The 22,240-nt window shown below is 40.1% G+C and overlaps 2 protein-coding genes across 2 annotated transcripts in view; both read left to right on the top strand.

Annotated features, from left to right (window-relative positions):
* The window catches only part of skic2 (SKI2 subunit of superkiller complex), a 17,177-nt gene extending 7,180 nt beyond the window's left edge, over nucleotides 1–9,997 (top strand). Inside the window, exons 17-29 of the mRNA XM_032535714.1 lie at nucleotides 383–493; nucleotides 643–754; nucleotides 3,410–3,528; nucleotides 4,115–4,246; nucleotides 4,476–4,613; nucleotides 4,693–4,797; nucleotides 5,984–6,116; nucleotides 6,243–6,369; nucleotides 6,676–6,886; nucleotides 7,683–7,793; nucleotides 8,001–8,219; nucleotides 8,752–8,892; nucleotides 9,617–9,997. Of these exons, the coding sequence (XP_032391605.1) occupies nucleotides 383–493; nucleotides 643–754; nucleotides 3,410–3,528; nucleotides 4,115–4,246; nucleotides 4,476–4,613; nucleotides 4,693–4,797; nucleotides 5,984–6,116; nucleotides 6,243–6,369; nucleotides 6,676–6,886; nucleotides 7,683–7,793; nucleotides 8,001–8,219; nucleotides 8,752–8,892; nucleotides 9,617–9,817 (1,860 nt within the window). The 3' untranslated portion in view covers nucleotides 9,818–9,997. The remainder of the gene's footprint in view (nucleotides 1–382; nucleotides 494–642; nucleotides 755–3,409; nucleotides 3,529–4,114; nucleotides 4,247–4,475; nucleotides 4,614–4,692; nucleotides 4,798–5,983; nucleotides 6,117–6,242; nucleotides 6,370–6,675; nucleotides 6,887–7,682; nucleotides 7,794–8,000; nucleotides 8,220–8,751; nucleotides 8,893–9,616) is intronic.
* A 245-nt stretch (nucleotides 9,998–10,242) lies between these two features.
* Nucleotides 10,243–21,646, top strand: prrt1 (proline-rich transmembrane protein 1). Its single transcript, XM_032535729.1, has 4 exons — nucleotides 10,243–10,670; nucleotides 13,943–14,280; nucleotides 17,003–17,194; nucleotides 18,408–21,646. Exons 1-4 carry the CDS (start codon nucleotides 10,652–10,654, stop codon nucleotides 18,582–18,584), a joined length of 726 nt encoding a protein of 241 aa, XP_032391620.1. The 5' UTR covers nucleotides 10,243–10,651; the 3' UTR covers nucleotides 18,585–21,646.
* Nucleotides 21,647–22,240: the final 594 nt, after the last annotated feature.

Raw genomic sequence — 22,240 nt, 5'->3', positions numbered from 1 at the left:
AAATGATGGAAATAAAATATAACTTTTTGTGACATATTATACGAATGTCTAATCTGTCATTTGATGGCTTTTGGAGATTCTTCCATCTTTTCTTAGCTTCTTTATGCACATTAATACAAATTTTTGCTTGGGGTACCCAAACTTTCAAACCCCACTGTAATCATAATACCCCAAAAGCATGTACACATAGAAAAAATAAAATAGATTTCAAAGCACATATCTAAAAATAGCTTTTTTTCTTTCTTCTTTTTTTAAATTCAGGTCTTAGTCAATCGGCACACCCAACCCTAGAACTATTTGTATAAAGTTAAATCTTAATGATCTATGAACAATAAAGACAACTACAATATGTAATGGTAACACATACAAATGCCATGTTTAGATCTTGGTCATGAGGGAACTGTTGAAGAGGGGAATAGCAGTCCATCATAGCGGGATCCTGCCGATTCTAAAGGAGGTCATTGAGATGCTCTTCTCCCGAGGTCTCGTAAAGGTGAGTGTAAATGGTTTGTTAATAAGGAGAGAAGTTATCAAAAAGTACTGTCAAAAAGATAGAGACACTATGTATGTGTTATTTCAAGAATAATCTGCAAATACACGTTAGCCCACAGATGGTTAAAACAACACTCCTGCATCTCTCAGGTGCTGTTTGCCACAGAGACATTTGCGATGGGAGTAAACATGCCTGCCAGGACTGTGGTGTTTGACAGCATCAGGAAACACGACGGGACCGGCTTTAGAAATCTGCTGCCAGGTTTGGCGCTCTCCGTCTCTGTCTGCGTTTCCTCTCTTTCATCTGAGTTCGTTTATCTCTGAGGATGAGTCGCACTTGAGGGAAAACAGAAATATAATATATTTTTTTTAATAATTTTTTATTTGGAAAGGCAAATTACAATTATTTTGTACAATCCAGCTTCCACCACATTGGAAGTATGAGAATGAAAAACATAAGCCCAACCAGGTTGTTTTTTTTTTTTTTGTTTTTTTTTTTTGTAGTATACTAACAGAACATCCATAACAGAAGAGTGAGTGGGGGGGATGAAGGGTCTGGTCTGAGTTTTCTTATGTTAGGGGAAAAACCCAATCAAGAGCGAAATTTGCCATAATCCTGAGCCAAAGTACAATACACAGAGAAACAGTAATTGCAAGTAGTAGACATATTTAGTCCACGGAATTACTGATTTATATAGTTTGTCCATTAGACCAGATCCTGAAGAATAATTCCCTCGGTCTCGGACAGAAAAAGATATCTTCTCCAGAATGTAAATGTCCTGTACAATCTTGAACCATTCTCAACAGTAGGGGCTTCAGGCTTCAACCATTTTCTAGTGATGCCTTTTTGCTTGCTGCCAGGAGCACCAACAGCAGTTTTTTATCTTCCAGAGTCCATATCAAGTGAAATGTTCCTAAGTATAGGGATTCACTTTTACATGGGATCCTTTCAGTAAAGATGTTATTCAGGTGGGAACACATTTGTTCCAAAAACCTTTAATAACCGGACAATCCCAGAAGATGTGATGATGATTTGCCCCGTTTGTTCCAAGAGTCTCACATGTGTCTCCGCTGCCCTGATGTTTTTTTCTGAACTGGAGTTCAAAAAAAACACAACAGGTTTTTCCAACAGAACAGCCTCCAGTGTGTTGAGCTCGAGGCATCCAGTGTAATTTGTTAATCTGTCCCAGACTTCAGTTGAGATTGATAAATTTCCTTCTTTTTCCCATTTGCTTCTTATGTATTTTGTGTCACCTTGTTTAGACAATAGGATACCATTGTACAATATGGAAACAAGTTTCGTGCATGAACCTGACTTCAACAAGGATAGAAGCACATTAAAAAGTCCTGGTTTGGCTGTTTCCCAATTGTCACCTATATTTTGATTGAAATGGGTCCTAACCTGTAGATATCTAAAGAAGTCGTCCTTCTCCAACCTTTTAGATCTCTGAAGTTCCTCAAAACTCAGAAACACGCCCTTCTGGGTGAAGCTATAGTAGGTGGTTAATCCTTTTTGGATCCAACCTCTAAATCTCCAATCAATCTTGTTTGGTTTAAACGCTGAATCAAATGCACACCATCTGAGTATTTTTATCTGGTTACCCAATTTACAAATTTTAATGACCTTACTCCAAGAATCCAGCATAGTGTGTAATATTGACCCATGTGGTATATTCAGCCCTTCTTGTAAAGTTTTGTCCATTAATACTGATATTAAAGGTTTTCCTTCCACTGTTGTTCCTTCCAAATCTTTCCACCTTGCGTCGTAAGATGGAGAGCATAAACAGAGCACAGGTCTTAATTGAGCTGCAAGGCAATAAACCTGTAGATTAGGAAGACCCAAACCACCTTTTTCTTTCTTTAACTGCAGTGTACTATACCTCACCCTTGCCTTTTTTCCCTGCCAAATATACTGAGTATTAATCTTTCCCACTCTATGAAATGTCTTTCTGATATCAGGATAGGTAGACATTGAAAAAGATATAGGAAGCGCGGGAGAATGTTCTTCTGACCGTCTCCCTCTGGAGTATAATTTGAGAAAGGGATCAGTTCCATCTCTGTATGTCTGATTAGATTTGAGGTTAGGGACCCATAGTTGACTTCAAAAGTCTTAGTGAAATCTTTGGGCAATGTGACCCCTAAATATTTTATGGATTCTGCTTCCCAGTTCCAATTGTACAGGCTCCTAACATTGTTCTGTGGATTATAATTTATTGTTAAAACCTGAGTCTTGGTAACGTTTATTTTGTAACCCGAGAGTGAACCATATTCCTCGATCGCCCCCATAAGTACAGGTAGAGATCGAGCTGGGTTTGTTATGGTTAACAATAAATCGTCTGCGAACAATGACAACTTTTGTTCCCCGGATGCCATGTGAACTCCAGCTATGTCCGACCTCTGTCTTATCCACTGACTTAGCGGCTCTATGAAAAGGGCGAAGAGGAGCGGTGAAACACAGCAGCCCTGCCTCGTACCCCTTTCTAAAGTAAAAGGGTCAGATAGGTCTCCGTTAATTTTTATCCTAGCAGATGGTTTATTGTATAAAGCAGCAATTACATCTATTATGGTCTGGTGGAACCCAAACCTGGACATAACTTTGTAGAGAAAGGACCATCTGACCGAGTCAAAGGCCTTCTCCGCATCCAGACTCAGTACAAGAGTCTCTATTTTTTGTTGAGCTACATGATTTAAAATATGCAAAGTTTTTCTGATGTTATCCTGCGTCTTCTGCTCTGTCTGATGAAGCCTGTTTGGTCCTTATGGATTATCACGGCATGATGTTTTCCAATCTCTGCGCGATTATGGCAGTAAATAATTTATAATCAATATTTAGCACACTTATCGGGCGGTAGTTTCCGCATTCCAACTTATGGAAATATTTTATTTTTGATATCTTTTGAATTTGTTCTTGGTTCAGGTGAGTATATTCAGATGGCGGGCAGAGCAGGCAGGAGAGGTCTGGACGCCACAGGCACTGTCATCATTCTGTGTAAAGCCGGCGTTCAGGAGATGTCCGATCTGCGTGTGATGATGCTGGTAAGGTTATCAAACAACAAACTATGTCATTTGATGTGGTATCAAATCTTCTGCTAAAGGTCAAAATTGCAAGATATGTATAATCTCTTAAAAGCAATGCCTCCTGTATATTTGGCGGTGTTTCAAGGTAAGGTGTTACACGCCAAGTTAGTCATTTAATATTTGACAGCCCAGTTGGGTGGGCTCTTTAACTCACTTCCACTTTGGGAAAAATCTTTTGATTTCAATGTGCTCATCAACAGAAATAATTCTCCTCCCTCTCTACTGGGAGCTTTATCTTCTTGACTAAAAGTGCTCACTTCTTTCCCAATTATTTTCAAGGTAAGTTTACATTGGAAAACTTTATGTGGATTTAAATATAAAGGCAAATGAAATTGCTTGCAGTAAAGGATAAGTCTAGTTAATTTTCAATATTTTCCTTTTTGTCAACAAATCCCATGAAAACACCATAACCAACAATGACTTAATCCTGAAATAGATTCAGAGCAGTGGTGTCAGAGATGGCCTTAATAGCGCTATATGGAAAATCTTACCACTTAGTTGTGCTTTTTTCTTTTACTGACATTTTTTTTTTTATCTGGCTCAGGGTAAACCCACCACACTCCAGTCCCAGTTCAGACTGACCTACACCATGATCCTTAACTTGCTGCGAGTTGAAGCTCTCCGCGTGACCGACATGATGAGGAGGAGCTTTTCTGAAAGCCACAGGGACACTCAGGTAATGTACACCTGCAGAAAAACAACATAAATCATTGATCATAAATGCTGTGTGGTAAACATAAAAAATTTGTAAGTAGACAACATAGAAACATTACTTGCAGTTTCAACAAGTGATGTCCTCGCTCCTCTCTTGCATATTCTCTGAGTCACGACAACTGACAATGTTCTTGTGAAAGCTCTTCCTTTCCTCACCTTGCTCCTTCCTTCTCTTTTTCCGCCCTCTGTAGGCCCATGAGAAGAGGATCAGCCAACTGAAGAAGATATTGTCTTCTCTGCCTCCTCTGGATACAGAAGGCCAGCTGTCCGACATGTTGCCCTACTACCACACTGTGACGGAGCTACGAACCACCACTGAGGCCCTTCAGGTAAACACGACAAAGATCATGTTCGAACAGCTTTAATCTGCTGCTTTCTACATTTCCTCACTGCTGTCTCTGGTTTTAGCGCGCTATTCTGGAGTCTGTCAACGGGCTGAAAGCTCTGTCTGTGGGTCGAGTTGTGTTGGTGAACAACAAGCAGCATCTTAACGCCCTGGGAGTTATCCTACAGGTAGGTGTGCGTTAATGTGTGTGTTGTTCATGGTGGAGAAGAGTAGCAGCAGACAAAGACATGAACACTCTGGAAGACTCATCACACTGTACTCGTATCAATTAACTGCTTTCCAAAACCCTGCAAAGTGACAATATGTAATAGTAAGCATCAATGTATTTTTCTTTTATTGATAGGGGCATTTAACGTTAACAGACTGACATACTGTCTGTCAAGTGGTGGAAAATAAACTAGAGTGCTGATGTTCTGAGGAGTTTATAGTAGGGCTGCACAATTAATCTCAGTTTTATCAAAATTGCAGTATAGACTCGTGGAATAATCAAATCTCAGGGGGTCTCAATATTTGTTAAAGACAAGATATGTGTTAAAACATTCTGAATTAAGTTTTGTGGTGCTGCAGAGACTTCCTGGGCCTACAAATTGTATCCAAAGACTAAAGAACAAATCTTTGTTTGGGACAGATTCTTGCAAAAATCATACTTTATGACATAATACATTTTTGATCATTCCCTCCGATATTATGAATCATACCGCAATTGGAATATCAGTCAAAATAATTGCAATTTGACATTTTCCTCATATTGTACAACCCTAGTTTCTAGGTATTGGTTGATTTATTCAATCTTCATTTGTTGCAAACGTCTTTCGCAAAGGAGACCTGGCTGAGATGGCTGCATAAATCGTTGAGTTGAGAAACTTTAAATTAAAGAGCAGCAAATAGATGAGGAACATACTATTATTGACAAAAGGGATACGTGTCCGGCACCGAAATTTTAGCAAAGCTTTTCTTAAGGTCATTTGGTACAGGTCAAACAATCCCATACGTCTCTAAACATAAGAAAATAAAGCAACTAATATAAAACTAATATAAAACTAAGTAAGTCACTTTAGTAGGCACCCAAGATGCTCAGTGGGGTTGTGTAGGACTTGAGCCGATGCCAGCATGCAGTGGCCAGGCAACAATTAAGATGGATTGATTACCAATCGGTTGCAGGGCTGACACACTCAAACATTCACACCTGCAAGAAGTTTAGAGTTTTAATGTCACCCAACCTGCATGTCTTCAGACTGTGGGAGGAAACAGGAGCTCCCAGTGAAGGCCCACACATGGAAAAAAAAAACCCAACATGTTCTTGATTTCTACACCCATCTCTTGATATCTACTCCTGTCCTCTCTCAATGCCAGGTGTCTAGTGACTCTGTAAATCGCACCTTCACAGCTCTCGTCATCTGTGAGAAGGGTAACGAGGAAGGAGAAGGAAAAGAAAACAACAACACTTTCCCTCACTTCTACAACACAGCTCTCTTTATACCTGAAGGTTAGACATGACGTACATTTACATTTCAGTCATTTTGATGAGGCTTTCACAGAGTCATTTCGATTGAGCGTAACAGAACTGTAAGCATGTATGATGGTTCCCTTGCTCCTTTTTTTTTTTTGTCAGGCCCTTGCAGCCACACGGTGCAGAAGTTGAAGCTTCAGGACATCTCAGCCATCACAGTAAAAACCCTCAAAGTGATTCCAGACAGGATCATTGACAACTACAACAAGAGGCAACAGCCGCGATTCAGGTGTGTGTGAGAGAGCTTTCCCCATAGAAATAGAATGAGAGTAGAACAGAAAGCCGCCGCTTTGACCATCATGCTATGTTGATTTGAATGTGAATGGCCATTCTACTCTCATTCTATTACAATGGGTTTTACGCTACTCTGCTGACTGACAGTTGGGGGCAGTAAAGACCCAAGAAACATAGTATACACTTGTTTACAACTTGTTTAAAAGAAACCCCCTTCCAAGTGCATCTTAAAGCTTTAAAGTCCAACAAACATAAACCAGCCCTTTTGCAAAATAAAAGCAGTCACCCTCTCGTACTTCAGGCTTGACCCTCCCGGCCAAGCCATCTCCACGGCAACCCAGGAGCTCCTGCGATTGGCCGAGGCCAACCCCAGCGGCATAGCGACCCTTGACCCCGTGAACGACCTCCAGTTGAAGAGTGTCGATGTGGTGGAGGACTCCATGAGGGTCCGTGTACTGCAAGACATCCTCAGAGAGTTCAACTGCATCCACTCACCCACCTTTGCAGAGCAGGTGTGTTTGTTGGTTTATGTGTTTAACTGCAGAGAGAGCGCTCTTTTTAAGTTCTTTATGAGAGTGATTAAAATTTTTGATATGTCCGATGCAGATAAATGATGAGGCAAGTGTTTCATTATGCATTTATACAGCTGATGACACCATACCCTTGCATTAGACACTTAACAATTGGCCTCATTCTGATGCCCCCTTTATTTTTCCCAGCATCAGTTTCCTTTTATACTTTCATCATTTCTCATCTAGTTTCAAAATAATAACATGAAACTCCACCACAATAGTTCTGCTTTTGTGTTTGCGTATCCTGTCTTCCTGGCAGCTTAGATGAGGAGATAAGATGCAAGAATCGGAGCCGACTGTTTCAATAATTACCCATATATAGGCTCATAGCTGCAGCTTATCATTCTCTCACTGTGTGTCATTTAAACTATTTTACTCACTCACACACACACACACACACACACACACACACACAAAAGCTTTAGTTACTTTGCAAGATAACAAGCTTACTTGCAGTGTCACTGTCTTCTCATCACTGTAGATACACGCTTTCTTGTCTTTATGAAGCATTGTGGGTAATATAAAGCGGTGGTTGCTGCAGTATGCTTTACACTGCAAGCTATTAGTATCCAGTTATTGGCCTTGGTGGGTTTCTGTAAAATATCCACTCTTCTCTGCTGCCAATGTACAATAGGCAATTTTTTTCTCTCTGGTTATTTTCTTGCACTGAAATCAGGTCTAGTGCTACAGTAGTTGCTCAAGTTAATTAGTGTGTGTGTGTGTGTGTGTGTGTCAGTTTGCTCGTGTCAAGGAGAGGATGAGTGTGCAGGAGGAGCTGGACCAGCTGCTTTTCCTGGTGTCGGACCAGTCTCTGTCTCTCCTGCCTGAATACCACCAGAGGATCAAGGTTTGGATCAGACGTTTGACTCGCTGTCTGTCAGGGCGTTTTTATTTTCAAGATATGATTTAGTCTGGCCTAGAAACTTTTACCTTTTTAAAGACTGTTTTGCCATTTCAAAGAGGAGTAGTTTTTTAATTGTAGCCCGATTCAGCTCGATTGATGCTGACTGAACAAACGCACTGAGAGGTTTATTTCCCCGCTGCTCTGCCTCAGGTGCTGCAGTCCCTCCAGTACGTCGACAGCAGCGGGGCCGTGCAGCTGAAAGGCCGCGTAGCCTGTCAGATCAGCAGCCACGAGCTGCTGCTGACCGAGCTGCTGTTCGAGAATGTCCTGAGCCCGCTGGCGCCCGAGGATAGCGCCGCTCTGCTGTCCTGTTTGGTCTTTACACAGAACACACAGGTGGAGCCACACATTACCAACACACTAAAGGAGGTAAGGAGGAAGTGGTTCATTTGTGCTTGTATCTCATGAAAAGCACAGACATTTTAAGTGACAGTAATGATGTGTGTGTACTGACATACTGTACAGATTTTGCCTCCTCCATGGGTGACTCACACCCGCTCTTGCTGTCACATTTTACATTCTCTCCCTGCAGAAAGGACAATAAGGGCACTTCACCTGACTCATCCCAGTCACTCGCTCAGTTATTAATTTACTCTCGTCTGACTCTGTCAAACATCCCTCTGCTGTGTCAGTGTGTGTTGTGAACGGCCCCTGATACATGAAAGTGCTTTACGAGGGCTTGAATTAGTGATGAACCAAGTTTTGTAGAGCTGCAATAGGAGAGCAGATGCACCATGGTAGGGTTTGTAAAACAGATTTCTTGAACATCACATAGAAGCAAAAGTAATGCATTTAAGGGCCGCTTGTAATACTAAAATCTCTTTCAAGCATAACTTACGCTTTCCCATATGTTCACTATCTCTCTATCTCTCTCACCTCTCTCTTTGTCTTTTTCTTACAGGGCATTGATCGGGTGCTGTCGGTGGCCAAGCGTATCGGAGAGCTGCAGAGGGATTGTGGGATACCACAGACAGCTGAGGAGTTTGTTGGCCAGTTCAAGTTTGGCCTGACAGAGGTGGTGTACTGTTGGGCCAGAGGCATGGTGAGGGATTACTCTTTGTTGTTGCACTTGCTTTTGACCCCATTTACACCTTGTATTATACTGCTTTTTGGATCTGAATGAGAACTCACGGCACTAAACCATATTTACATATCAAGATTAGTTTTTTGTTAGATGTTTCTTGTGTTGTGTTTAAGATCTCTGCTAGGTGTAAATATAAGCTGTGCGGTCTGTTCTTATTCTTAAGAAAAATACTGGCCAAACCAGTTCAAAAATCACTCAACTTCACCTCCTCCTGAGATCTCAAGCAAGCTGGCATGAAGCTACAGACGACCTTTAACCTGAGACATGCCATATTTGTTGCCAGCTTGTGGCCTTATAACGAAGCACGCAGAATCCATGATCCATCCATGAAACACTGATTCTAACAATGAAAAGGCATGTTGTCAGAGGTCATTAATCAGATAATCTATTAAGATTAAAACTGCAACTATCAATTGTTTTTATAATCAAATAATCTGCTCATTATTTTCCAATTGATATATTTAAATAGATTTTTTATTATACTGTATGAGATGTCAAAGTATGAGTTCAAGCTACTTTTTAAAATACACTGCAGCAGATTTTGCAAAATGAAAAGACAGAATATGTATTTCCTTCTGAACTCTTTCCCTGCTTGTTGCATCATTCACCCTCGCACCATGTCATGTCTCACCTTCTCTGGCATCCATCCTCCTCTTGTCTCGCTCCTGCTGTCCCATCACAGCCGTTCGCAGAGATCGCCCAGCTGACGGACGTCCAGGAGGGCACGGTGGTCCGCTGCATCCAGCGCCTGGACGAGGTGCTGAAGGAGGTGCGACAGGCCGCCCGTATTGTGGGAGACTCCGTCCTGGGGAGCAAGATGGAGAAAGCGTCCTTGGCCATCCGCAGGGACATCGTATTCACCGCCTCCCTCTACACCCACTGAATGAGAGAAGGGTGAACGAGAGATCTGCCTGCAGTCAAGAGTTTCTTTGTTTCGAATGGTGTGAGAAAGATGGGGATACAAGTGGGGGAGGTAAAGAGATGGTTTATGTTAACAATTGCTGTATGTGCCTATAGAACATGTTGATGTTTACATGAAAACTCCTGACCATTAAAAGGGAATGATGTGCTGACTGTCTGCTATAAATAAAAAAGGATTTTAACCAACAGACCAAAAGTACAGACCGTGGGAATGAAATCTGGATTGTAATTTATTGTACAGTAATAAAAATCTGTAGTCCAAAATTACTTAATGTGTGTCTATCTCGGATATTTGTAGAAATTAAAATTATAGGAATGTATTCTCCTGGTTTTTCTGACATCCTGTAAACACCTCAAGGCTCAAGGTAAAATCTGCCAACTGAGGAAAAACTGAGGTGGTGAAATGTCACGCGAGGAAAGAAATCCGTGGCTGTTTGCTGAGCTGTGATGAGATGATCCAGCACAGTGCATGTGCAGTTTCGCAGTCCGGGCTGTCGCTTTAAGACAACGATAGCTTTGAGTCTGATTAATTCAATGTAAGGCGACGGGTTAGTGGAGAAACCTTATCAACCGCACAAAGAAAGGAGAGGAGGAGCACTGTGCGCTGGAAGAGAACTGGGTTTACTCTAACACTTGGAAGTTATTATAATAAAAGCGTGGGTGTTTTTTTAAAATGAAGACATCGTGAGGATGGGTTGTTTGGAATAAAAGTCTGCATCATCGCGCACGAAAGGAGGGATTTTCCCACCACCAGCTTGGAGTAAAATCACAAGTGGAGGACAGAAGATCGGAAGGCATGTCGTCGGAAAAACACGGTGAGCTGTTTTAATTGTGTAAAATGTGACGTATTTTAAAGCCTAATTGGCAGCCTAATTAAGTCGCTTCTGCTTAACCCTATTTAAGATGTAAGTATTTGGTTAATTTTTAAATTGGCATCGTTTTGTTTCATCCGCGGATACATAGCAGGCTGCCGAGATCTTTTTCTCCCGCTCCCCTCTGGTCAACATCTCCCTCCGCTGTTCATCTGCACAGCGGTGTTTCTATAGGAGGATGCTCCGCTGTGGGAGCAGACCGGCGAGCAAAAGCACCATAGGGCCTCTTATTACATCTATGGGTTCCTCATTGGAGACTTTAAAGTGACATTATTAAACCTTATGTGATTGTATTTGTATCACAAGCAGGTTGTTTTTATATATTTGACTGCTTAAAATTAAAAAGGATTTTTTTTTTTATATTTATGTAACAGGCCACTTTACAATTTTAGTATGGGGTTAATAACAGGCCTATACGTACATCACTCCTGACTATACAGACATCAGTGTGGGTGTTCTGTGCGCGTGCACGCCTTCACTTGCGCGTGTTTAACCGCCTTAATTAATAATCTATAACGTGCACTCACACAAAAAAGCAATTCTTTCTTGTCTTTTCAGTTTTCGCTTCCATTTTAGGATGTTAAAGTGCCAATGAAGGCGCTCGAACAGCAGCTTTACAGCAAAGAATAAAATAATAAAGGTCATAATGGAAAACATAAAGTTGCACTGCTACATTACACGTGACTGCAGACTGTAAACCTTACTGTTGTCTTGTGTGTTAATCAACCCTGTGTGGCCATTGATTGATGAAAAAAAAATAGAACAACAGCAGACAGACAGTATGATGTTACTCATGAGGATACAGAACATTGTCAATAATGTAGGGACATGATACCTTGCAGATGTCTTAGTGGGAATGGTTTGGTTAATGTAAAATACAGTACAGCTCAGTGTTATGTATTTGAAAGAATATTCATTCAGTTGTCATGGTTCCCCCTGCGGCTTCACTCTAACCTGGGGTTAAATTACACCTGCAATAACAGATGAAAACCTGCAGTACTGTGTTTACAAGGCTAAATAAAAAGCTCTCTAAAAGGCTAAATACAGTCAGGATTATTTTGTCACCAGAAAAGGATATCTTAAATATTAAATAGGCCAACAACCTTTTTATAACATTTAATCTATTTACCTATCAACAAAATGTCTCTAATCCTGTTCCTTAATATGTTAATAATTAGGGCACTAGTTTAACTTCCTACTCTTCACTTCAGAATAATCTGTTGACACAAAGGGCCCTGCACATCTGGGCTGTATGAATAAAATTGACCTGACCTGTCAAACACAGGTGTATAATAACATCACTACATTCATTTTAGGCCCCAGTATGCACAGTGTTGAGTATGCTTTGACCAAACAAACTAGTTTTTATTAGTTTTTGTAAAAGTAAATATTTAAATATACATTTCAATTGTAACAACTAAAACGTTGCTATTCAAGTATTTAACAACTAATGTGTAACAACATATTAGCTAGAGTTGGATCACTAGGGACAGTTAGCCCAATTTTTAAGGTATTATAGCTCAATATGATTGAATAAATCTGTCATTTTATATTCCTTGTACATAGTTATTCCCAACAGTATTACCTGTATATTGAGCCACTACAACTCAACAATGTACAATACCCAGAAGTAGAATATCTCATCTATCTATTCTGTGCAATGACAATAAAGTAATTATATTGTATTGTTTTTTATTAATCTATTAGTCTTAGGAAGTGAGGAGCAAAAAGCAAATGTTAAATTACTTCTAAAAATGTATAAATCAGTCATTTTACTTTGATTAATGACGCATGATAGCTATCCATCTATTTTATCACTAGCAGCTGGCAGCATACACCTACAGCTTGGCTTTTATTTGTGAATTTGGTGCTTTTTTTACTGGAAATACCTGCTGCGTCACCTGCTGTATTGTAAGTGTTGTTTAAAGCCAATGTTTAGAACATATCACATGTTACCTATTTTAAATTGAAAATCTACCACTCCCTAGCTTCTTTTTCCTGTTTAATCCTATGACAGATGTTGGATGAATGGTGAAAAAAAGATGACACGGACACAACTACAATATTCAAGACCGTGCAACAAAATAGCAAACTAGACAATAAACTATAAACCAAATAAAACACATTTAAAAAATGACAACATCATACTCTCCCTCTAGAAAGCTCAGGTACTTTCCCCATTTTGTAGTGTAGACATCCAATCTGGAAAACTGTTTATATGACCTTTTTTTAAAACGCCGCAACCCTCACAAGCCTACTCTTGAATTGATGGCACATCATGCCCTTGCAAAGGTGTCCCTTCCCTCTTGTTCACTCCTTTCCCCTCTTGTCAGTTTCTGGTCCCTGTCCTGCTTCTTAGTTGTGACGGAGTCGGGGACTCTTATGTAAAGCAAGTCCCCGAGCACAAGTTGTCATCACTCATCACTCCGCTGCTCTGCAAACTGGATCCTGCTATCTCCTTCCTCTGTCCCATCAAATCCTTACTCCTCCATCCTCACCTCAATCCAATGCCATCTTCACCTCCTCCTCCCTCCTCATGTCCCTGTCAAACTGGATTACCGTACCCTCGGCCACTTCCCTGCTGTGAAAACACAGCACCCCATCAGTCATTTTCAATGTTAAACAAACACAAATAGAGCAGAGGTGTGAGCATCAAATGTAAATGTTCAAACGCAGAAGGATGCTTCAGACACATTAAGTTTTCCATCTCAGAAATGCCACATTCCTTTATTTTTTTGGGTGGCATTTTTAGGCCTTTATTTTGACAAGACAGCTTAGACATGAAAGGGGAGAGAGAAGGGAATGACATGTAGCAAAGGGCCGGAGGTCTTAGTTGAATCTGCTGCTGTTGCGTCGCGGACTGAGCCTTTGTATATGGGTGCGCACTCTACCAGGTGAGCTACCCAGGCGCATAGAAGTGCCACATTTCTAACTGCTGATAAACATTGTTTTGAAGGGAGAAGGAGAGAGAGCAGGCCTTTCTTCTCTGGAGATGAAAATGTCAATCACTGTCATCATTAGCACACACACTACAAGGGTTTGCTGTCTTTGTGAATGCTGTTTTAAGTCTTGCTGAGGTCTGTGTAATTGTTTCTCCCCCTCCTCAACAGTGAGATAAGACATATTACATTCAACATACAAACAAATGTGTAACAGTGGTTGAGTTCGATAACAAATCTTACATCTGTTTCTGTTTCTTCCTCTTCATCTCTCAGGTCTCGATGACTCTGGCCGTCAGACCATGCAGCCTCCTCCGTACCTCCCCGGCCTGCAAGACCCAAACGTACCTCATCATCCCAACATGCAGCCTGCACCGGGCACCCAACCCAACTACCCTCCTCCGCCTCCTCCTCCAGGCTCAGATGGATATCTCCAAGAAACCCAGTTCCACTGCGGCCCACTGGGTCCCCAGGGCGCCCCGCAGGGCTACGCGGTCCAGACCCAGGGCCCCGGAGGCACCATGCCTCATGCCCCTGTAGGATACATCCATCCGGGCTACCCGCTTCAGCTGCAGCCCTGCACAGCTTACGTACCAGTCTACCCCATGGCATCGGTGAGTCCGAGACGTGTAAAGTGCTTTTATAGATGGTACAAGTCTGAATTACATCAGTCTCTGTTCTAATGTATATACTGTACATGTATAGGTATAGGTGTTGATTTTCAAAGGAATTTCGTTTAAAAAAATCTCTATTGTTACCAGTTACATTAACCAAATAAACACTGTCTCTAGTTTTACATATAATATACAAAACAACATACAGTACTTCTTTCCAGGAAACAGAAATTAGTAAATCATTTTCAGAAAAAACTCCCTTTATTTTATGTGTTGCATTATGTTGTCAATGATGTTGATGTGATTTTTACAATTTAACCCTCTTGTTGTCCTCGGGTCAAATTTGACCCGGTTTCAAAGTTGCTATATCAGAAATATGGTTTTCTTTCAAGTTAATTGCCCCCAAAATAAGATGGATGGTTCCATAAAATGCTCTTCACAAGTAAAATGAATGATCAGTTCACTACTTTCATTGAATTTTAGGTGTTTTATGAAATTTTATAGCAATGGAAAAAAAAATGAAATGGTTTCTAAACAGTATTCTGACTAAACTTTGACAGTCTGTGATCATCCACTTAATCGTAACTATTTGTCAAAATAATTCATAACTTCAGCTTTTTTAAACTAAAAAAGTAAGTATTATTTTATATAAATGTGATTTATTGACCATGAATTATAAAATATTGTAAAATTAGTGGTAGTAATTTGATGTTGGTGGTGAATTCGGTGGTAGTGGGGAAAAAGCGACGGAAACCTCAAAAAAGCAAAAGAAACCCTGGAAAAAAACAGCTTCTAAAAGAGGGTTAACCCGGGAGGACAAGAAGTTGCATGGAAGCGGGAAGACAACACAAGGTTTAAAGCAACTTGTAGTATGTTTTTTATTCTAAGAATTTGATTAAAAAATGGTTTTCAGTAATGTTTGTAACAGCTAGTGTGATCAATGTTGATTTTGAATGACAAACCAGACAATTCCAGTAGAATATTCACTGACAGGTAGTCTATATCCACGTCGTTCCACTTCCGGGATTGTTCAGGTGCTGCCGAACAATAGGCTACAGTAACGAATAGGCTACAGTAACGAATAGGCTACAGTAACGTTATTTGTATGACACATTTCAAACACTGGTTAATTCAAAGTGATATGTGTAAGACATTGAGCCTAAAAACAATAGAATATCACATAAATGACATGTTCTTACCTTTGTGAGATGATTAACAACATAGGACAAACAAAAAGAACTTCTGCAACACAAAAAAGGGACTATTTACACCGACCAAAATTATAAATGCAACACTTTTGTTTTTGCTCCCATTTTTCATGAGCTGAACTCAAAGATGTAAGACTTTCAATGTACACAAAAGGCCTATTTCTCTTAAATACTGTTCAGAAAACTGTCTAAATCTGTGTTAGTGAGCACTTCTTCTTTGCCGAGATGAAGATGCTGATTAGACAGCATGATTATTGCACAGGTGTGGCTTAGGCTGGCCATGATAAAAGGCCACTCTAAAATGTGACCCCCATGTGCATCATGCAGTGCAACATCTTCTTTGCATAGAGTTGATGAGGATGTTGATTGTGGCCTGTGGAATGTTGGTCCACTCCTCTTTAATGGCTTTGCAAAGTTGCTGATACTGGCGAGACCTGGAACACGCTGTCGTATACGCCGATCAGAGCATCCCAAACGTGCTCAATGGGTGACATGTCCGGTGGGTATGCTGGCCATGCAGGAACTGGGATGTTTTCAGCTTCCAGGAATTGTGTACAGATCCTTGCAACATGGGGCCGGGCATTCTCATGTTGCAACATGAGGTGATGGTCATGGATGAATGGCACAACAATGGGCCTCAGGATCTCGTCACAGTATTTCTGTACATTCATAATGCCATCAATAAAATGCACCTGTGTTCGTTGTCCATAACATACGCCTGCCCATACCATAACCCCAACGCCACCATGGGCCACTCGATAACAATCATGCTGTCTAATCAGCATCTTGATATGCCACACCTGTGAGGTGGAGGTATTTTCTCGGCAAAGGATAAGTGCTCACTAACACAGATTTTAGCCAGATTTGTGAACAATAATTGAGAGAAATACGCCTATTGTGTACATAGATAAAGCCCTAGATCTTTGAGTTTAGCTCATGTAAAAAACAAGTGTTTACACAATAGATAAAACCATCCACACCAACCCCCTGAAGTAAACTGAAAGTGGTGTGATTAGGCCCCAAAATGTGATTAAGTCATTACAAAACTGAAAGTGCTTTTGTGCTAACATATGTCTCACCACCAAGAGCACTGAATTGAAAACAAGAGTTCCACCTCACCAGTCTATTTTAAAATGAAACATTCAAAATCCAGTGTAATAAAAATGCATTATAATTGATCTTGGTGTGCGTACATTCTTGTGTATGGGACTACAGGAGGGTGGGGAAAATGTAATCAAGAGCAAACCCACTGATCCATCTTGCAGGCTAGCTGTAATCTCACAAAGTAATCATACATTTTTAGACATTTCTGATAAAGCTACAACATGCACAACCCTTTAATACATACAATACAACAGAGACGGTGCTCATGCAGCTGTCCTCCTCTTTGAGTGTGTCACCTTGTTCCTGTGTCTTTGGAGTGGAAAGTGCTTTGTAAGCTGCTCTACAACAGCTCTTCCGTTTTTAAATAGCACTTGTACTTACTCTCTGTCTTCTTCTCTTCCTCTGTTAAGGGTCAACCCTACATGCCAGCCGGAGGAGGCCACCCAGGGATTCTACCGGGCCAGAACTATCCCATGCAAATGCCACCCAGCATCACCCTAATGGACCGTCGACCGCCACACGACTACCTGCCCATCGCCGTGCTCACCACCGTCTGCTGCTTCTGGCCAACAGGCATCATTGCGATTATCAAAGCAGTGCAGGTTAATGCCACTACGTCATTCATCTTTTGATCTTTGAGTTTTGTTAACATAATGTCACCTGGATTCTAGAGTCAATTTGCCCTTAATTTTTATTTTAAAAAGTGTACTGTCTTTTAGAAAGACACTGTGATATACAAAGTTATAGTATGCAGAAAAGTAAGATACTATAAATCACACTTATTTTAGTAACTTTAAGATTGAGTTTTTTGGGGAAAATGTCATGTTTGTATCCATGCTAGCGCCATGACTTTAGGGATGATCATGTCGTTTGGTCCACTACTGAATTATCTCAAGAACTTTTTGATAGATTGCCACGTAATTTTGTACAAGACAGTCATGGCGTCCAGAGGCTGAATCCTAATGACGTTGGTGATCCCTTGACCTTTCCTCTGCTGCTAAAGTTTTTTTATTTTTTTTTTATTGTACACATAATTGTGTTAATACAGGGGATTTTTCAAACAGAATGTATATTTTGTGTCAAAATTAGCTTGTATGTGGCTTCTTGTTTTATTCTCTGGCCTTTCCCCATCAAGGACGAAATAGTCAAGACTCTGTAGTGTATAACTGATATTGACACCATATGTTTTCAATTGTTTTAAATTATGCAGCATAAGGGAAACTAGTCAGCAGCAGAAGCAAACTGCCACTTATATTACACATTTAAAGAGAATTTATCTTGGGTCAGTGCAGCACCATTACATCTAAAGTGCGTACTTTCAGCAAAGACAACTATACCACCTCTGCATTAAAAGGCACAGTTTGGTATACTGGTTAAGTTAAGTTGAGCGTGATGTGAGAAATGTAAAGCCTCAGTCTAGTGGCTCTCATACCTCACACTGCCTGTTGTTTTCCTCTGTAATGGCAGAATGTGCTGACCAACATGCACACAACAGACCCCATTACGTAACTGCACCATTGTCGGCACAACGGTATTGAATGGATTTTTTCCTCTGGGCCTGCTCAGCTGGCTTTGAGTTAAGTTGAGCTGACAAGGCATGGACCAACCGGTCTGAGCTGTATACGTTGTTATGGTGTGTTAATGTTGTGTGGAGTGGCCTCTTTCTGCACATTCAGGCTATGCTGCAGTGAAATCGATCCATTCATGGTGTTTTAGACTTTCTCCTACTCCCACTCATGCATCTTCCTGTTACATAACATTTTCTAATTTCTCTTTTCTCCCACACTCCCATCCCCTCCCTCTTGCACCACATAGGTGCGCACAGCAATATCCAGAGGAGATATGGTGACGGCGGAAATAGCCTCCCGTGAGGCACGCAACTTCTCCTTCATCAGCCTGGCTGTTGGCATCGCCTCCATTGTGCTGTGCACCATCCTCACCGTGGTTGTCATCATTGCATCGCAGCACCACGATGACGACTGGGAGCCGTAACTCCACGCAGCGTCAGACAGATGGGAAATCATGGCATTTATTAGCTAGCTAACTACTCTCAATCATTTGGAGGTGCACTGAGAATGCACACAAACTGCTGTTGCATTGCTGGCTCTCTGTGTACAGCTACACACACACACACACACACACACACACACACACTGAGTTCTGACCTAACCTGCTGCCATCAAACACACGCCGACAACCAAAAACAACCAATCACAGCTGATGTTCAAACGCCAAATACAAGCAGCTGTAAAATGAGGCCCAGATTTGCTGTTAGCACAGCAACCACAATATTTACACCCAAATATGAGCTGCAGAAAGGGAAACAAAGCTCCTTGTATTAACAATTCATTTGACGCTGATTAATTCATACTGATGATGTAGTTAGATGAAAGGATAGGTCGCGGTGTGTTTCAGTTTTAAATATTCCAAAAAGTAAATCTACTCAATGTGCCCACGCGGATTTATTTTTTGGATGGTTAAATGCACATTTTAGTCTTAACTACAAGTACAACTACAACTACAAGTATGCATGTGTTTTCTTCTTTAAAAACACAGTGCCATGTTGAAACTGTTTTGATTTAAAGAGTAGTGTTATTGCTGACAGAGACTGCCAAACAGATTGAAGTTGTTGGGGTGATCAATACACATTTACCACACCAAACGGAGACTCAACTGTCTAGTAACCAAACACTGAGTATTTATTTGAGATTGGTTATCAGTATATTACATGGACATTTTAGCTGGATGATATGATACATAAATTATGAATTATATGTTTGTTGATTTATTTGAAATCTGTTATGTATTTATTCATTCAATATCTACCCATGCATTGACTTTGTCTTCTTTAATTTACAGTATATCACTAGTTTTTTGCAGCTATATCTGACACTTGGAAATTGGCTTCAAATTTGATTTCTGACGATGTTGCGCTTTGTAGTAATCAGATGATATGATGCAGCTGCTTACATTCAGAGTTCTTATAGTGCATGATAAATATAAATTTAAGCTAATGGGGCGTTTAGTGCAATAATTGCTTGTGTCCCAGCTGTCGGTGGGAATATTCCCTAAAATGTCTACAAGAGTGTGGTACAGTAACTTTCAAACAAGCTACTGTCAGAACAAGGAAAGGAGACAATTTAAATGAAAGTATTTGAATCTTTGCAAATATTGTTTTCGCAAGTATTAAGTAAGTGTTTTTAGCCTTTTGTGTTGCACATCTCTTAGCTATTTTACTCTGAGACTCTGTGTGTGAAACTTATGTACGAAATTAGACTTCTAAGGCAACATAACCCTGCATGTCATCCACAGTTTGTTTCCATTTGTCTTAAATATCAAGGCTAGATGTGTGCTCCTTTGACGTTGTTTCACTGTAACACATTGAGTCAGGGTTCATTTCCAATGAGTATGGTCTCCATAATGTAGCAGCAGGTGTGCTGTTCTTTATAAGAGCCAACATAACCGTATTGTTACTGTATGAACTACTATATGAGGTTTCTGGAGTAATAGGAGGAACTGAAAATGAATGTTTCCAATAGGACAGAGAGAAAATATTAATGCCTATACTGTATTGTAGCACTTTCAGCTTTATGAAATGTTTCCTCTGGTATCTTTTTTCTCTCTGTTTGTCTTTCTCCTGTCTATGTGAGTTATTGGACCAATTAATATTTCCCTTCTGCTTCCCCTTTTTTCCCTGTTGGTCTCTGTGATGATGCTATTTTAAGAGAATTATTCAGAGATATTAAAAATGATATTTGTTGACAATGAACACAAACAGAGACAGTATAAATACAGTTTATTATGTAGTTTATATATTATTATTGGTATTATTATTATTATTATTATTAATATTATCATTATTATTGGCAACTGCATTGTATTTGATTATCACTCATAACATTAAATACATCTGTGCACGTATTTATCAAACTTCTAAAAACTACAATTAATAATGCTTTTAAAAGCTAACTTAGTAGTAAAAAAAAAGTGACTTCCTCCTATTTACAGCCAGTAACTTTTTCTTGATTGATCACATACCGTATGCTCAGAGCAGGAATAGAACAGCTGCCTTATTGTTCATTATTAAAAAACAAAAACAATACTTCATCAATTTTACTCAGTGATGAGTTTTTTCTGCTAAAACAACATGTGATATATATTACAAACAATTATATTTAGTACAATCAATCCAAAACATGTCTGTACGCTAAATGTGACACTCAGGCCACTCATCGTGTGACACGATGAGCTTAGCTTAGCATAAAGACTGTAAACAGGGAAACAGCTAGCCTTGCTCTGTCACCTCCAAATTGTCATCTGTACACTTTAGTCTTTGTTTGTATAAGAAAAAAGAGAGAGAAACATAATGCAAATGGCCAGTAAGTGGATTTTTATTACTTTTGGATGAAACCAGGCTAGCTGTTTCCCCCTGTTGCTAAGCTACGCCAACTAGCTTATTGCTGTTGTTTCATATTTATCGTATTGGCATGGATCTTGTCATTTAACTCTCGGCAGAAGAAAGCGTAGATAAGCCTACTTCCCGCCTGTTTATTAGTGAGTATAAGTAAAAATTTAAAAAAAATTTACTTTGAATTTCACTTTTAGCTTTTTGATAAATACATGTTCTGGCCTTATATGACTCAGTGATATTTCCGTGTTAAAAGAGTAAATGAAACACAGTATTGTTTAGCATTATTATTGTACAGAGGGCTCTGGCAGCGAGTGTGTCTACTGAATAGAGTTACGCCTAGCATATCTAGTTTATACAGCGCTAGGCTTTGTCTCCCTGTATGCTTTCTGATGGGAATCTTCTGTGTTCAGCAACAAAGCTGTTTACTACCCAGCTGGTAGATGGGTTCTTCATTTTCATTTTTGTTTTGTTTTTGAGCTTGTAAATGCAATGGGTTGCTTGTTTCTAAGAGCCAAAAATTACCTGTGTGTACATGTGGTTCTCTTGGGGTTTACTATTATAATTACAGTATGTTCATGACTGTGTTGCACATGGTTGGTTGTTTGAATAATGAATAAAAGAATCAGTTTTGGGTTGTGAACGACACGTTGGTGAAGGCAGGGTCTCTTTCTGCGTCTGTTTTTCCCCTCTTGATGTCTCTCCATCCTCTCAGTGTCTCTGTGGCCTTTCCTCTCTCCCCTCATCACCAAGGTGCTATTTATAGTTGCCCTGGTTTTCTCTCTCTCCATCTATTTTTCCTCTCTCTGTCAGAACATGAACTACAGTATCTCTCACTATCCTCTGTTTAGTCACAATGTGTGTTACAGCTGCTCATTTTTGTACATTATGGTGGCATTTGTTTTTTGTGCATCATCTGTACCACATAAAATTATTTTGTCTTCCCTTCCAGGCAGCACCGGCATATCCTTTAGTCAGTCCACCACTTTGGCCTGGACTGATGTATCTCAACAACTACTGATCTATCTCAACAACTACTGGATGGATTGCCATTGCATTTAGTACAGATATTCATGGTCCCCATAGGATAAATTCTAATGAATTACGGTGACCACCTGATTTCTCCCCTAGTGCCACCATGAGGTTGACATTTGTGGTTTTGAGTGAAATGTCTAAACAACTATCGGATGGATTGCCATGAAATGTTGTACACAAACTTATGTTCCCCTTAGGTTACTAT

Source organism: Etheostoma spectabile, chromosome 14, assembly GCF_008692095.1.
Source record: "Etheostoma spectabile isolate EspeVRDwgs_2016 chromosome 14, UIUC_Espe_1.0, whole genome shotgun sequence".
Classification (NCBI taxonomy): Eukaryota; Metazoa; Chordata; class Actinopteri; order Perciformes; family Percidae; genus Etheostoma; species Etheostoma spectabile.
Note: the sequence above shows the minus strand (reverse complement) of the source record. Positions and strands in the feature narration are given on the sequence as shown.

Excerpts from the sequence above, each read along its gene's own strand:
- prrt1 (XM_032535729.1), top strand. Across the intron at positions 14,281-17,002 it reads CAGTCTACCCCATGGCATCG|GGTCAACCCTACATGCCAGC; the intron begins GTGAGTCCGAGA and ends TCCTCTGTTAAG. Across the intron at positions 17,195-18,407 it reads CGATTATCAAAGCAGTGCAG|GTGCGCACAGCAATATCCAG; the intron begins GTTAATGCCACT and ends TGCACCACATAG.